Source organism: Thermobia domestica, chromosome 3 (assembly GCF_964235325.1).
Source record: "Thermobia domestica chromosome 3, izTheDome1.hap1.1, whole genome shotgun sequence".
In the NCBI taxonomy this organism is placed as follows: Eukaryota; Metazoa; Arthropoda; class Insecta; order Zygentoma; family Lepismatidae; genus Thermobia; species Thermobia domestica.
The window spans coordinates 274,970,164-274,988,700 of NC_137456.1; the positions used below are offsets into that span (position 1 = coordinate 274,970,164).

Below are 18,537 nucleotides of genomic sequence, written 5' to 3' on the forward strand. Positions count from 1 at the left end.
AAGGTAAAAAACACATGAGAGAGATACGAAGACTGTAGTGACATCTATTGGCAAAACTTGTCCCTTTACACCACCAACCTTAACACATGTATGGAATTTATTGCTCACTGTCAGCAACATAATAAAGCACGGCACATAATATTGTACTAGAAGAAATATACAGGGTGTTACAAAATTTGTCAGAATATTTTGGTAACAGATTCCTCACATTTACAAAAAAGAAAAGAAAAAGAACAAGAAAGAAAGAAAAAGTTCATATGGACCTGTGGTCGGAAGTGTATAGTTTCGTAGTTATAAAGTGCCGAAAACGTGAAAAAATGAACTTGAAAGGTTCACAGTTCCACTACTATAGGAACGATCATAGTCGGATCAAGACATCACTGAGGAACTAGTGGGTCCTATGTGAGCTATTCAAATATCCATCTTTCAGAATCTCCGGTACTTGTACAGTCATTTTTGGAGAGGCTGTTTGGGAGTACTTGATCACTTTCCTTCCACCTCTCTAAAAATGGTCTGCAAGTATTGGAGCATTCTTAAACATGGATATTTGGATAGTCCCCATGCCAGTTCGTCAGTGAAGTCTTGACCCGACTACGATAGGTCCCATATTAGTGGAGCTATGAACTTTGAAAATTCACTTGTTTCAAATTCTCGACACCCAATAACTTCGAAACTATCCCTTTTTGACTTTGTTTTTATTATTTTGATGCGGGGAATCTGTTCCCAAAATATGGTGATACATTTTTGTAACACCCCGTATAGCTGCAAGCAATTCTTTATATCATATAAAATTTATTGCTTTCTGTCAGTAACAGAATAAAGCAAGGCGAATATAGTATGTTCCAAGAAATATTTAATTTTAAAAAATTCCACATCTACTTGCTAACAAGCAAATGTTCGGATGGAGGCAGAACATTTTTTTATTTTATTTATCATGTCAAAACAGGTGCTTACGCAAATGTAAGCAACCCGACCAGCGTTGGCTTAGTTTAAATAATCCCATAAACAAAGAAAAAACAAGGAAGTTTTGAAAATTTCCTGACAAAAATGTTCATTTCCTAATTTCAGTTGCTTATATCTTAGTATTGCTGCCTTAAAGACAAACAAAAAGAACTGAGGCAATTCCCATTACATTTTGAAGATAATATATGAACAGTGTTCATTGCTTCAGTAGTACCTGAGACAGTATGTTCTCACTTATAAAGAAGAGGTAGAAAACTAAATTTATTAAAATGGAAGATAATGTTTATTTACACATATTGTACTAGTATAGATGAAACCTATACCTCGTTTTAATTGCCCTTAATCTAACGCTCTCGCCTTCGGTGCGAGCGGTCACGGGTTAGATTTCCGGAGGGGACACTCGGTCGAGAAAGCTTTTTTAGACCAGCCATTCTGAATGAGGTTTTTCTGAGTTTTTCTCATTCACATCAGGCAAATGCCGGAGTGGTACCTAACATATAGGTCCCAGACCGCTTCCTTCCTTCCCTTTCCCCGGATGGTGTGATCGCCGAGGGACGTCATCCCTCATACGTGACGGGCTAATGGCTTTAGATCTGCCGTGTCACGACAAAACGCTGTAACTTGAGTTACATTGTTTTGTCGCTATAAGCATTTTTGAATTTCCCGCCACCGATATTTATGTTCACCAGGCCCAGCACTGAGCTGTCAAATACTTTTGAAAATATACCAAAGAGAATTTCGATGTAAGTAGGAAATTAGCCGGTCTGTGGCGACTTTACGGCTGTTTTTCTCAAAACTGCTCCGCCAAAGTTACAGCGTTTTGTCGCGACAGGGCAGAGATGCCGAAAGCCCAGAAATCTAAATCCTAAATCAATTGCTCTTAAGTGGCCTTTTCTCCGGTTTAAGTGTAGTTTGAATACTTTCAAAAAAGGGATTTTTTTTTTTTTTTTTTTTTTATCCGGACGAAGATGTTTGATTCCTGATTTTGTTACAACGCGAGTTTGTTACATGAAGTATAATAGTTCTGTCAACAACAGCGCACACGTTACATTTTGTATTATTGATTCAAAAACATCCTACTTCTAACCACCGTCTCTCCCTAGGCAATCTGCACAAAAAGAGACAGAGTAATGCAAATATTCTACATTTTTTTCTCAGGTATTATCAGAGCTATTAACACAAAACTTACACGATACTTTTACGACGTAAAAAATTATGCTTATTTTTATTTATTTTTTTTCAAAGTATCACAGAAATAGGACTGCGAAGTACTAGCTTTACAAATTATGAAGACGAGGACTTTAGAAAGGACATTTTCTAAATATTCTTCTATTTCCGCTTATTAAACGAAAGCTCATTTAACTGCAATTCAAACGAGGTATAGATAGTATCTATACAATAATTAGAATGTTTATGAATGAACAAATTATCTCCCACTTTGCTAAATTTAATTTTCAACTTTTTCATTCAAAGGAGAACACACTGTATATTTAATAAAGTACTATTAGAGCAATGAACATAACATTCACAAACTATCTTTGAAATTTAATGAGATATGCGTTAATTGTCTAATTTCTTCGTCTTCGAGGCAATGTTGCCACGTCAATAAGCGAATAAAATAATAAAACGAATATTGTCAGGAAATTTTCAATACTTCTCTCTGTTATTTAACTTGTAACCAAAGTCTACTTTAACTGCAATTTAAATTATATATAATCTCCATTTTTACTTTAATTAGAGATTTAGTTATATGCGTCTAAGTAAACATGTATGATTTTGCCAGAAGAGGCAAGTTTTATGAAGGATGGAAGTTTTAAATACATTTCTCTGCAAAACAATGGCCGTCGAGTTGATTAAATTTGCATAAATACTTATTTTGACACGCTGAACAAAATAAAAGAAAATAAAGCTAAGTTTTCTCTCTCCCTTCCATCCGAACGTTTGATTGTAAGACGCAAAATTCTAAAAATCTCTCAGCAAGTTTTTTTAAGATTAATTACGCTTATTACTGGCGGATCTGAAACTGTAAGGCTGATCCAACCACGTTAATTTTCAAAAATTTTATCTAACATTTTAAAATGAAAAACTGTTTAGTTATATATTTTACCTTGAATATCACAAGCGATCTTCATTAAATTTGATGAAAACAAGTTTACGGATGTAACAAAGAAATTAACATTTGAACACTACATTTAGAAGTATGGGTAGAAAAACTCATTTCGATGTTGAAGTGCAGTACACATATTGCTTCCACTTAATGATTTTTATGAGACGGCCGATTCTTGTTTTCGAATGTGAGGAAGCAATTTTCTAAAGCTCGACTTGGAAAAAAAAAAAACAATTTACAAGTGACTATATCAAAATTAATTTCAATTGGGAAGGGGGAAATAATGATTAAATAGAGGGAGTCTATTATTTTTGATAGCGAGAAAAACGTTTAGATTTTGGAGAAAGTGGCATTTTTGTGAAAATTCGTTTTTAAGAACTGTGTACCGATTTTATGAAATAGGATGGATATATTGTAATATTGAGAGACCAAAATGATATCCACGAAGAAACTAAATGTCAAGTAAACGCAAGAAATTCGTGTTATTATTCAGTTCAAAATCTTTCGTCTCACGAATTCTGTTGAGGAATTTGAAACTTAAAATACATAAAACGATAATCATGTCTGTCATGTTGTATGGTTGTGAAACATGGTCGCTTACTCTGAGGAGAAAACGAAGACTAAAGGCATTTGAGAATAAAGACGAATATTTGGACCCAAGAGAGATAATGGGAAATGGCGGAAATTTCATAACTGTATAGTTTTATCGATTTTAAAAGAGCTAACGTCCGTAGATTTTGATATATATATTATGTTCACACACTGAAGTGAAACTAATAGAAGCATAGCTCACAGAAACCAGGAGGCATGCCGATTCCAGGAGGTAGGTTTTCTACATTTAAAGCATCACATGGAACTAATAAATTTAGTATTTTTGACAAATGAAACAAGGTTCACTGCAAAGAAATTTTGAGGTAAAAATACGTAGTTGTTTCTGTATCAATCATCAATTTTATATGTGCCTTTGAAAAGTAGTTACAGTCGTTGAACGACTAATCAGTACTGAATGATTATGTACATGGTGAAAACATTTGGTTACTTTGGTGCTGTGTTTTAAGCTGGACTGAACCAAAAACCATGGTTTTATTCTGTTTGAAGTGCAAATAGAATAATTCTAATATAACTTAGGAATTTAAAGTGGCTTCTACCCTTAAGAAGAGATTATTTTCCATGCTCTGGATTTTACCTCCGTTGTGTACATCCTAGAATATACCGTTGATTTATTTAAGTCAAATGGTTAACAAACTGCTTCCTCCGTACGAAGAAATCATAATGAAGTTTGTATATACAATGTGTAAACAGCAAGTAGTAAGTAAAAGATGGAAGTATATATTTAACTAATAGTACATTTATTGAGTGTCCTAGGTAAAGTTCTAAAGTTTGATTAATAATATTTATGTTATTAGTTTACCTTCGGCCTATCCTGTTTGAAGGATTATCCTTTCGTCACCGATATTTACGAAAAGAAAGAAAAAGACTTGACTCAAACAAAATCAGTTTTGTGTTCGACTTATCTGTCTTTTTGTGAATTTATTCCAAACTTTACTACGGTTTAGTTTTTTCTTCTTCTTTTTTTCTTTAATTTATCTTTCTCCCTTTCAAGAAAACATATACTATAAAACTGATTCCTCAAGATATCTCCTCCAGATACATGTATAACTTTTAACAGGATATTCAAATCAAGACAGGGTGGCGACAAAAATACGGGAAAGAATTCCCTGACTTTTCCAGGTTTTTCAGAACATTTTTTTGAAATTTTCCCTGGTATGTAATTAGCCATATAGACTCATGCTGAAGAAAAAGCAAGACTAAGAAAACATGTTAATCATACATAAGTAATATATTTTTCCCTAATCAACTAGAGAAATAAATATAAAAACAAATGCAATAGAATGTACTGGGAATTTGTATTATGAAATTACAAAGCCCTTACCTAATAAAAATCCTTACACAAAGCAAGAAATTAAACATCTTCGCTGAAACTTGAATCTGTAACTTTAGCCACATGATGAAAGTTTCATCACATACGAAAGAAAGAGTCATAGTTGGACATTCACCGAAAAAGGGTGGATGTACGTACATAAAACTGACTATTCTATATTAACGACATACCTTTAGAAAAAAAAAAAAAATAGAATTATGTAATTCATTTCAATTTTCCAAATGTTTTGTTTCCTCATCTATGTTGTACATATCTTCCATTATGTTAGTCTTCTTAGCTCCAAGCTTAGCTTTGTTCAGAATGATCTTTATTTTCCTGTCTTCAGCTTCTTTTTGTTTCTGTTCCTCTTCTTCTTGTCGTTGATTTGTTTCTTTTGCAAAAATGAGTAAGTACGAACATTTCATGCATAATGGAACCTGAATTTCCTTTTGGACAGTTTCTCAAAAAGACACCCGAAGGAGCTACTGAATCGTACAAAAATCTGACTGTGCTAAAGTTCGTTCTTTTTAATTATCTGCTTCACGTTGTGCATTGATTGAAAATTCTCCTTCTAGATTTGAATTTTCATGAGAGAAAATCAAGACCATTTTAACATCTCTTACATCATTTTACTCTGAAATATCCAACTTCTCTAGCCAAAACTCATTACAAATACTGACCAGTTCTAGAATACTGACTCGCAATTGTTTTACAATTTGGATTCGCACAAAATTCTTTCAACTGCCTCATAACTTTATCTGCCCTATTGCCATCTAACTAATTATTTTCAACTAGTTTACTAAAACACTTCACGCTATTCACTCGAACACCAGACCCTGCAGAAACATTAAGATTCGAACATGCAAGAGTTCCAGTCAATATATAACATAAAGGTGTCTTCTCTAGAAGTTAAAGAAAGAAAACAAAAATTGTAGACACTTTCTGCAATTTCGGCGAAAATCTAAAATGTCGAAATCCTCTATTGGTTAACATTTCTTAAAGGAAGTATGTGTAGCAAAAGCAATGTCAGCGTTTTTTCTTCGTTTTCCACATTAGTTTGATACATGAACTAAAACTAAAAACTTCTGGCTTTACAAACTTATTTTGCATCATATTTTTTATCACGTCCAATAAAGCGTTGCAAAGAAATGGACTCAAAGGAGAGTCAGGCTAATTAAGTAAGGGAAGATTCTACTTCTGAAGCAAGTGCTTTTAAAAAAATGTAGTTCAAGAATAACCATTGTATCTTTTACTACCTAACATGATCTAATGTCTCGAAGATCTCGGAATGTTCTTATTCTTCCTGATACGTTGAATATACAACAAAATAGACGGATAAATTTCAACGGTTCGTTGGCAATAATAATTTTCAAATCAGCACAAAACAAAACTTACAAGATGATTTTCTGAGCCTCTATATGAGTGCAATCAGCACGGCGTCCTGGACAATCCTTGAATACGTTATGCAGAGCTTCCAGAAATTCAACGATTCTCCAGTTCGTTACCTCAACTGCAACCTTAAAATACACGCAAAATAAGTAACCGATAGCTTCCTATATAGGATCATTTGACGACGTCTTGATATTTGACTTGAAGATACACAGAAATGTTCACACTACAGTCATCTATTGAAATTTGAATTACCTTTTCTTAAGTTCAAGGATCAAAGCATCTCTTTGAAAGGCAGTAGAAGTCAGAAGCTCTAGAATTCCCTAAAAACATCTATATCAAATAACGCGTGCACACATGCTCTTTTACGATATTTCAAAATTTATGTCTCCTTCAATAACTGAATAAATTCACTTCTAAAGTAATAGTGATAGACCATAAACTAAAGTATACGCTAGTTGGTCACATTGAAGCTGCATTATCCCGGTAATCTCATGCCTAGGAACATAAGTGATACTTTTACATTTACGTAGCACTGTGCATTAATGTGTAATTACACTTTGAATACACCATAATAATTCTGGTTTTATAATGCTACCTTTTACTAAGAATCCTTGTAAATTATTTTTTTTCGTCCCCCAACTCGTACCCACTTACATCGTACAATCTACCACGCACGCAACATAACCAAAAACTCTTAATTTCTGTACAGATGAGATATAAATACGATGACACTCCAAGTAATAAGGTACTGGCTTGTTTTCTTGACTCATAAAGCCATAACTGTTCCTAATATTTTGAAATGGATGGACCATTTGCATATGCTTTTTTACCTTTCATGTGAGTTACTAACGCATGCCGTCCTATGCTAGTCAGCGAAAAAAAGTTCTCGCAAATGTCGCAACGGAAAAAAAAAAATTACTTGGTACCTCCCGAATCCACAATAAAGAATTAGCTAACAACAAAGAAGAATTGAACGTTGTCTTGTAATACTTGGAAACTGACATGCTTGTTATCTGCACAGGAACATTGGATACAACGAACACCGAATACCACAATTACATCTCTCCACTTTAGAGTAGCCCCGCGTAGCGTAGTTGCTAACGCTCTCGCCTTCAGTGCGAGCGGTCCCAGGTTCGATTCCCGATGGGAGCACTCTGTCGTAAAAGTGGAAAAAGCTTTTTCAGGCCAGCCATCCTAAATGAGGTTTTCCAGGGTATTCCTCATTCACACCAAGCAAATGCCGGATGGTACCTAACTTATAGATCCCAGGCCGCTTCCTTCTTTCCTTTTCCCCGGATAGTGTGCTCGCCGAGCGACGTCCTACCTCATACGTGGCGGGCTAAATGGCCATATATGCCAAAAGCTAGTGGCGGATTTAGCCTGGCTTTGTCCCCCTCAGTTTTTGGAGTGTCAAAAATAATTTAAGGTAATATTTGTATATTTTTGGAAGTTTATAGTAATCTTATGATATACCAATCATAGACTGAGGTCTGTTTGCCCCTTGCCCCCCAGTTTTTACTCTCTAGATCCGCCACTGCCGAAAGCCCAGAAATCTAAAACCCTTCCCTTCCTTCCTTCACTTTAGATCCTATCTCTGCAACTTGAACAATCACGCTGAACAAGCAGAAAGCTGTTACTATGCACTCTGTTCATCCGCTTCTCGACCGCCTTTCTATACAATATGCTGCAGTAAATAAAAGCATATTGTTGATAACTGCATACACCGTATTCAGGGTGTCTACTAAAATTCCAAAATGAAATTTCGTGACTTTTTCGTAGCCTTTTCTTTACCAAATATCACAATTTCCTAACATTCTCAAGACCGAATTTGGGTACAAATTAGGCCGAATTTTCATCCATGTGATACTTTACTAGCGATTTGGTAGCGTTTAAAGCCGACCATAGACATTTTTGGTGGTGAATTTTGACATTTATAAAACAAAATTTTCCAATATGTACTTACATTTGTACAGTTAAAAAAAAATCGTGACCCAAAAGCTAAATTTCGTGACTTTTTCGTGACTTTCGTGACCGTTTTCTGCTTTCGTGACTTTTTCGTGACATTCGTGACTTTCGTGACCGATAGACACTCTGATATTATTATTATTTATGCCACATACTGTGGTAGTTCCCGCACAGAACTCTCCAGATAACGTACGCAGACACCCAAGTGACATCAGCTTACAGGCTGGCAGCGGTGCTATCCAGTCGGCCAGCCTACGAAGCGGCTGTACTCCACGAGCAGCAAGAAGGACTTGTCCATTTTGAACTCTGCGCTGCATGGAGCAAGTAACGAGCTTCCACAGAAGAACGACGCAAACTGCAACTAGTGAGCTCCCATAGAAGAAAGAAGAGGAGGAAATGTGCTTCACTGCGTGATAATCATAAGTATCATTATTTGTAAAAACAGCGGACGAATATTTACTCAAGGTATTTTTATAGTGTAATATACTTTACAGAATTGTATAATGAGTATTGGGTCCTCAGCCTAATAAATACTGTAATTTTAATTCAGTTGTTTGAATCATCCAATTAGTTTATAGTCGCATGCCATTAGTTGTTAACTTTCCTTGCATGTTGTTTATCTGCGTTTTTGAGTGAGTTACGAGGACGCGCATTCCTGCTGTTAGCTACCTTGGCCGATAACGGGTGAAATTTTCACTTGTGAGGGTCTGTTTGTCCCCGGATCATTTAATTTCGGATATTACTTCATAATCCTTTTAATTATATGAGCCGACGCCCACAATACCTCACCTCGATTTACTGCATGGAACACTAGTCTAGGCGTTTAAGCATTCTTAAGTTTGTAACATAAGAAATGAAAATAATAAACTAAAATCTCGTAAACAATGAAATACGTTCGAGCTCTTAATACATGATAATTAAGCGTATACATTCATTCTCAAGTTGCTATTCATTCATTTGGAATTTCTTGTAATAATGTATTTATTACTTTGTATTAAATATTAGTTTCACTCAATTGGGTATTTTGCCAGAAAGCAAGCAAAGAAAAACTTTTGCTGGGAAAAATAAAATCCTATCCCGGAAGATTATTTAGACGGACGAAAGAAGTCAATCGTTGTAGCGTCTTACAGTTACTGTCAGACGAAAGCTCATTGATTAACATTTATACTTCACACTAGTCATTAGTTTAATGTCACACAAACGAAATAGTAATTACTGAGTTAATTATGTCAGATCTAAGGGAATACGAATAGGGGAGGAAACGAGAGAGCACCGAGAAACCCTCTTCCTATTTGGTGTTTACTTACCACAAAACCAATATCGCGTACCCATGGTTTAAACGTAGGAACTTTGGTGCCAGAAGTGAACGCTCTACCGACTACGTTACTGAATTTGTGTTTCAGTATCAACATGAAAAATATTTCAAATCCGCATAACATCTGAAACATGCTCTACCCCTTGGATCAGTTTCCTTCATTCAATATGGCACATGATAATGAACTGTCACCATAAGGAACCAGTTTGCTTCTGTTCCAAGGATTTTGGCGAAATATAAGAGACAGAACAGCAAGATAAGAACGTGATAAAGATCCCTTTTACGATTTTTTTCCTATAGGAAAAGTATGAAAACGTCAATTTCCAAATACTAACCGTCCCCTTTTCTTTCATTTCACTGTGAATTGCTAAATAAATAAATCCATTATCAGTCACGTATTTCTGGAGAGAGGTGCTAGCAGGGGTATGTCCTTATGGCACACCTTCCAACTTCCAGAACAGTTTTTGTGCCCTCTCTCAAAAGCCGCACTCCAATTATAAAATATTTTTACACGTCTTGTCTGTATGAATCTTGTTTTATAATACTTCGAGCATTTCGCATTTGTATTGAAAAAACATACAAAACTTTGTCTCAAAGATCGTTAAAGAGAGAAAATTAAACTTTATTTGAACTCGCGCATAAATATTGTTCGCAAATTGCAGCGTCATTTTAATGTCAGAATAATTTCAAAATAAGAAATGGGTATTATATATATTTTTACAACTTACGAGATGTACCATTAATGTACCATTACAAAAAAATATAACTATTGATGGTAAAGGATTAAATATATAGTTATACATGAATAATAATTAATAAATACTGTATCACAAACACGAAGTAGAAAGTACACTTTGGTATCTACAGACGTGTCCCATATTTAAAGATCAAAAGTCCGATGAAATTAGTCCGACTATCCAATGCATACGCTGATGTGAAACAATATCAGCAGTTTTCGTAAATTCATAAGCACTTCCGAAATAAACCTCTTTGCGAATTAAAATACATTAGAGTAAAAAACACAGAAGCTAAAATACGGATAACCGTGTTCAAAACACTTTCATTTACATGATTGAGTATCCTCAATTAATGCAAGACAGGAAACTCCGATAAAACCAAATGGATTGTTGAGTCAACTGCATTCGTGGATGATTCACCAACATGATATTCCGCTGCAAAAACAAAAACAATGCGCACACCTACATAACGTTTGTTAAATATCGTTAGTGTCGCTATTGGAAAACACAGATAAGTTTCTAAGTTTGAAACTGCCAATCAAAAAACAAGCACTCAACCACATCTGAAATCGTCTTAAAATTTTCATTTCAAATATTTCTAAAATCTCAATTCTTAGCAAACCGAAATTCCCTGACTCTTAGCAGAATCACCTGACTTCCATGATTATTCCCGGTCTTATCAAATTCCTGGTTTTTCAAGTTTGTAGCCACCCTGCAAGCTTATGTAGTTTTTTTTTTTTTTTTTTTTTTTTTTTAAGACGCTAAATCCCACTTTCAACTAGCAGTTTTGCGTGTTTATTAAATTTCTTATTTAAAAAAAAAAAAAAGAAAAAGAAAAGAAAAGAAAATATTTCAAAGGTAATAAAGCCCAAAGTTTTATTATCTATGCAATAGAAATCTACTGTCAATTTCAGTTTCAATATAAATTGCCAATAGCACGCAACACAAATCAAACTCTTTCAAGTGGTGTAATATAACTAACTCTATGGCCTATGGAACCCGGAGGTTCAATGTCGCGTTCACAAAAGCTCTCCACTGACTTCTATTCTTAGCTAACTGCATCCAGTTTCTTGAGTTGAGTTGACTTTGAGTTTTACGTCCCGTTCAGCAGCGAGGCCACATGAGACGTGGACCTACTGATTAACGTGGAATCCGAACCACATGAGCTCCCGCCGGGAATCGAACCCGGGTCTCCCACGCCAAAGGCGCGTACGCTAACCGCTTAGCCACGAAGGAGCTGTGCATCCAGTTTCTACTTTGTATTACAATTTCTGCGAGATCCATCTTAATATTGTCCTCCCATCTGCGCCTAGGTCTTCCTAATGGTCGTTTTCCGATTGGTCTTCCAGTCGAGACTTTCAAAGCGTTTCTACTTTCTTCCATTCTAGCTACATGACCTGCCCACCTAAGCCTCCTAGACTTCTCGACCCTAACAATGTTGGGTAAACCATATAAATTATGTAGTTCCTCGTTATGAAGTTTCCGCCATTCCCCATTCCCGTTCCTCTTGGGTCCGAATATTCGTCTCAGGATCTTGTTCTCAAATACTTTCAGTCTATGTTCTTCCCTCAGAGTAAGTGACCATGTTTCGCAGCCATACAAAAGAACAGGCATGATTATCGTTTTGTATATTTTAAGCTTCAAATTCCTCGACAGAATACGCGACGACAAGAGATTTTGAACCGAACAGTAACACGAATTCCCTGCTTTTAGTCGACATTTAATTTCTTCGTGAATATGATTTTAGTCTGTTAATATTGATCATAGATATTTCAAACTATCCACTTTATCAAAAATATTATTTAATATTTTAACGCATCCATAATTTGCTGTATTACGGTTCCGACGCACTTCCATGTATTCAGTTTTCTCTGCATTTAGTTCTAAACCCATGTCCCTGCAAGCGTTTAATAAGATCTCTGCATTTCTTTCTATTGTTCTCCTATCATCACCTATTAAATTTACATCATCAGCATATGCCATAACCTGGTGGATACCGTTCAACTCTAGGCCCTGGTTGCTACCTTTGATTTTCCTTATAGCGTATTCCAGAACGAAGTTAAATAATAATGGCGACAATGCATCTCCTTGTTTCAGGCCATTTTCGACGTGAAAGCTCGTGGACAAAAATTTTACTACCCGGACTTTACTTTGGGATTCATTTAAACATATCTTAATTAATCTAATTAGCTTTCTCGGTATTCCAATTTCTGTAAGAACGTTGTATAATGTTTCTCTCCTAACCGAGTCGTACGCCTTTCTAAAATCAATAAATAGTTGATGTACCGGGGTATTGTATTCCCACTTTTTTTCGAGTATTTGGCGAATGGTAAATATTTGGTCGATAGTTGATCGATTTCGTCTAAATCCGCATTGATAATCTCCAATAATTTCATCTGCGTATGGGGCAGTCTTGCTAACATTGTTTATTATCTTTAAGTTAAACTTTTTATTTAAAAAAATAGGGCTAAGGATAGGTATAAGCTTTAAGTTAGATGCAAAACATTTTAATGTTATAATTTTTGTATACAGTTTTTTTTTTAATACAAAACACTGAAGGATTTAACGAAAAAAAAAAATTGTTTAAACTCGATTCTAGACACTTTTTTAATTTGAATTCCAGGTTTTATTCAACAACTTTTATGTAACTTTCTTAAGTAAAGTTATGCAAGCATAGTTTTAAAAATATGACACACCTATATAACGCAGTAAATAATTATTTACGGGCGTATACTTTAGTGATACACTTAATTTATATTATATTTTAAACTAAATATTACGTCTGGTACATAGTAACAATGTATATTCATTGATTGCTTGAAATTTAACGTCTCTCTTCAATGCACAAGCTACATGAGACAGGGTCTACTACTTAAAGTGAGATCTGAGCTACTACCAATGGCGTACACGAGAAGAATTTTGGGTTTAACCCTCCTGAGCTAGATATTATACATAAAGGACATGATATTCAATGCTTGATAAAAATATGTATACACCACTATAGTACTATATGCGAAGCAAGCACATCGGGACTATGAGTAATAGTCACTTGTTCACGTAGAGAAACACTGTATATACTCCAAAAAAAAAAAAAAAACCGAAAGGAAAGAAAAAGGAAGTATATTTAGCCTATATACATTGTAGTATACACTTGAAAAACAGAACTATACTGTTTTTTTTTTCCAATGTTTGAATTCTTTTTTAGCACAATACCCACGGTTATGCCGGTTAGGCTAAGGAGACGGTGATTATGAGAAATGAATGAAAATGGTGGAATGAAGAAAGTGGGAGGAAACGGGAGAACCCCGAGAAAACCCACAAGCACGGTGTTTGTCCACCACAAAGTCCACACGGCACGAGCTGGGATCGAACCAGGGACCCCAAGAACCGGAGGTGAACCCTCTACCACTGAGCCACCGCGCCCCCCAACCGAATGCTAAATGCTCGTTGACTAGTAATTACAGAACCATTATTACGAATATATTCCTCCACAACAAACGCACGATGCTCGCCACGCCACGCCATTGTGACTACTGAAAATAGCACGTACAGGGTTTGTCCTAGAAGTTCCCGGAATGATGTTTTGTAGTTGGCAACGCTGGCTGACGGGGCGGAGCTTCGGGCAGAGAAATTGGTGTAGGATCTAAGCTTGGAAACGAGACCTGTATCAGTTGCCTGCGGGCAGTTGTTGAGGCAGGGTCACGCTATGCGCAGAGGTAACTACTGCACCCTCGTGGAGCAAAAAATGGACCAGTTTTTGGAGCTGCATTATGCAATCAAATTTTGTATGAAACTGGTTAAAAATGGGGTGGAGACGCTCGAAATACTTCGGAAAGCCTACGGTGACAAGGCGATGAACAAAGTCAAACTTTCATGTGACACAAGCGGTTTCAGGAAGGTCGGGACTCCATCAACGATGACGACCACTTGGGACGCCCGTCGACATCACGAACAGAAGACTCGGTGCAAAGAGTGCGTCAAGTTTTGGACAATGGCCGACGGTTAAGTGTGCGGATGATTGCAGAGAAGTGTGGAATACCCAAAACAATCGTTCATCGCATTTTAACGGAGGATTTTCAAATGAGGAAAGTCTGCGTGAAAATGGTACCACAAGTCCTGACGAATGATATGAAAAAGAAACGTTTGTTGAAGTGCCAGGAATTACATGAACGCTACTACGAAACAGACCCAGAACTTATGGACAGAGTGATCACACGGAACGAGACCTAGATTTTTCAATATGATGCCGAATCAAAGCGTCAGAGCAGCAAGTGGCACACCAAGGAGTCTTCTTGCCCGAAATAAAAGCAAGGATGAGCAAATCGTGAATCAAGGCAATACTTTTTTTTTTTTTTTTTTTTTTGACAGAAAAGGTGTAGTTCACAGTGAAATCGTGTTACAAGGATAAACAGTCAACAAGGAGTTTTACTGCGAAGTGCTCAAACGGTTGCGCAACAGGGATCGACGAGTCCGAAACGAAATTCGCGACAACTGGATCTTGCACCATGACAACGCGTTAACCCACACCGCGCTTGGTGTCTCCGAGTTGCTGGCCAAAATGAGTGTAGCAACGCTGCCCCAGCCGCCATACAGCCCCGATCTGGTACCAGCGGGTTTCTCTTTGTTCCCAAGGATCAAATCAGCCCTGAAAGGAACTCGGCATGAGACTGGAGGCGGTAAAAGCAGCCGCGACGAGCTTACTGAAGAAGGTTCTCGTTGACGACTTCCAGGGCGCCTTCCATAGGTGGGTGAAGCGTTGACAACGGTGCATCGAAGCAGAGGGAGAATACTTTAAAAAGTTCTGAAAAGATTGTAAACTAATATTGTAAAGATTGTGAAAAGATTGTAAACTGACATTGAGTAAGTGATTTTAAGAAAATCATTCCGGGGACTTTTGGGACAAACCCTGTGTTCCGCTATCCATACCGCTCCACCACAGCGCCTTCTCGAAATACGGAAGATTTTTCTGCTGGATCCTGTATAAATCATATGGACTCTGGCTGTCGTCCAAGCAGTACTTCTCTAAATTTCAGAATCGATTCGCGCGATGAGAAGACAATAAATGTAGTTATTCGACAAATGAACAGTCTCGCCCTCAGTATCTAATTATTAAATGGAATGTAAAATCTTTGATTTTACTGATTTTTTCTTCAATACTATTTAAATGTCCTTGCTTCTGATTATAAAATTTGATTATTAAATATTAAAATTGTGTGTAACAAAATTTAATTTTCACGAAATAAGGGACGTTTAAATTGATTTGAAGATGAAATCAGTAAAATTAAACTACTAAAATTTCAGTACATTTCGAAAACAAAATTAAAAATAATTCTCTATATAAATCAATGGCCAGAAAATCAAAATGATGTGAAAATTCAACACCGCTAAGTCGTTCATATAAGGGAAATCTGAAATCTGGCTGTTGTCCTCTTGGACCGATTCCCGATAAGAAAACAATGAACGCGGTTATCGACACCCACACAGTCTTTTCTCAAAAGTCTAGTTAGATATTAAATAAACACTTTCGCAGAGGAGAACTTTGTGGATATTTCAACTGCTGAGTTTTTGAAATGATTTTAACGAAAAAATAAAAATATTTAGCACAAAATATTATACACACTGAAAATATAAGATTTAAATCCAGACTTTGTAGAACTTTGTTGCTCTAGTGGTTATCAGTCCGTAATCAGTATTCTCATGGATACTCACGATTGATCTGAATTCATCGTGGAAATACGGCAGCAAACTTTAAATGTCAACCAAATCAAACCATAACATAACCAATTACCGTTACCTATATCCTATACACGTCTGATCTTGACAAGTCACACAACGGCACGCCACGGTCGTAGGAAAATGATATACATGATGCAAGGAACTATGAATATTTTGTACAAATTCACTTCGTTGAAATTATACAGTCAAGTATGTGCGCTCCTGACTGGTATGAAAGAAACTTTTCTCGAGTATAAAAGGCTGGCTGTACTTACATTTTTTTATTACGAAACTGATTTTATACTAAAAAGTATGGTGCTATATTCCGCCAATACGAAAGTTAAGAATTTGACTTATTAGCTAGTAGTATCCTATTATAAATATGCATTTACACACAAAATAATTTATATTCATTGATTTTGGATTTTCTACAAGTTATAATTATTTAGAGAAAGATAAGAAAAAATATTACAAGAGAGAAAACTAAGATATTTTGCACAAATCAACTTCATTGAAATTATATCGTCAATCATGCGCACTTGGTAACTTCTATTGGAACTACTTTTCCTATGAACACGGGTTCATGGTGAATATTATTAAACACAGATTAGGTTACGCACCTTATCACATAGGTAAAGATATAATGATACAATCGAGTATAGCAAATATTTAAAATCTTAGATACATTTATTTGTATTCATATTTAGTAGAAATACTCAATAAATATGAAAATTATGCATTCTGCACTTACCTTTCGGCGTAATGCTTAAATCTGAATCTGATGATCTCCGATGAATACAAGGCACTACTCCAATCTTAGCTGGTGACTGCGACAGTTTGGTAGGAGTCTGGTAAGTGTGCGGGGATCCAGGTTTTTCCATCACGTCTTCTGGGAAAGGCGGCCTAGTAGGGAAGGGGTCATGCTGTGATTTTTGGTTAATCGCATGCGTAATGCTGGATGCTGTTTTACTTTTATGAAGCTTTGGACAGTCCTTGGTGGCAGTTAAGTTACTTTCATTACTATTATTATTATTAATATTATTACGATTATTATTAATACATGTATTATTATTATTTAATACCATATCCATGTTAGAGACAGGTAGATTCTGTGGTTTTTCATACTCTAAGGAAGGGTTGTTGAATTCATGCACTGTGTCACCAATATCTTTGTGTTCACAGTGGGAAGACTGGTCTTGATTTAGAAAACAAACACAAGGTAATGAGGCACATTTGCACTCCCCCAATACTTGCAGCTTCTTCCTGGATTTGGCCAAAGTTTTTCTCTCGGGATGCGGCCACATTATTCCATCCTTATTCTCCATTTCCTGTGGTGAGACTTGACTATTAATCGACAGAGAGCTTCCACTTAAATCCAAATCGAAAGGCACAGGAAAAAGTGGTTGGTTGCCTTTTACTGGACTGTTCGCCTCAGAAAAGTCGGAGCTAAACGAATCTTCAGACGATGTTGTGAGATAAATTGGACATGGAGCTAAGTGATAGTCTCCAAGACTGACAGAATGTTGCTCAAGCGATTCCAATAGATCAGTGTCTGATAGTGTTGTCCGAAGCTGATGAGTTAGTTTCGGCGTTTGTGGTGTGTTTAGAAGGAACGTTGGCTCTGCATTCGATTTCTGAGGAATATCAACATTAGGTGAATCTTCATTGTTCTTCATAAACAAGTATTCAGACATGGTTACTTGTTCTTTGTTCGGCGACGCAGATGGAGAATTCGGTGATTCTTTCAATTCTTGAACAGAATATAAGCTACACTCTCCACGCGAGCTGGCTTTTACAATGGCCGTTGTATCACTAACGGAGCGGTGATGATGCCTGTGATCTCGTCCGTACCTTGGATTCCTGCTACCTTTCCAATATTTGTTCCAGCCATCCCTTCTGGAAGGCTGTGCTGATTGTGATGCTCGATCGTCTTCATAATCATCCTCGTAGTCATTGGAGGATACTTTTGTCTGGCTTTCATTGCCTTTTTTGCTTTTTAAAGTCATCATCAGTCGTTTCTGAAAATTGGTTTGTGGAAACCTTACTTTTTTCAAACCCTTCGCAATGTTTTTAATTTTTATGTTCTTTAATTTGGATTCTGACTTTTCGTTATCTGCACAAGCATCTTGTCCACCCTCATCACGGAAGTCACCTGTTGCCTCATATTTATTCTTTTCAAAAAAATCGTTGTCTAGCGATTGTTTCGATGTGGACAATTTCATTTGATTGACAACGGATTTTCGAATCAGCACATTCTTCCTCAAAGAACGTGGCCTTGGAAATGAAAGGGAAGGAAAGGAACTACTCGGAAATGCACTCTGATACACTCCAGGAAATCGAAGCCCCATCACTGTACGTGGCGTTCGACCTCTATTGGTGTTCAATTCCTTTGGTGTTTGATGTGCGGGCGACGAAGGCATAG

The 18,537-nt window shown here is 36.4% G+C and overlaps 1 protein-coding gene across 2 annotated transcripts in view; it reads right to left on the bottom strand.

Annotated features, from left to right (window-relative positions):
• LOC145681060 (C2 domain-containing protein 5) overlaps window positions 1-18,537 on the bottom strand; it is a 244,052-nt gene that overhangs the window by 176,525 nt on the left and 48,990 nt on the right. For both annotated transcript variants that reach the window (XM_081752409.1, XM_081752411.1), the window contains exon 7: window positions 16,867-17,018. In XM_081752409.1, coding sequence (XP_081608535.1) covers window positions 16,867-17,018 — 152 coding nt within the window. The remainder of the gene's footprint in view (window positions 1-16,866; window positions 17,019-18,537) is intronic.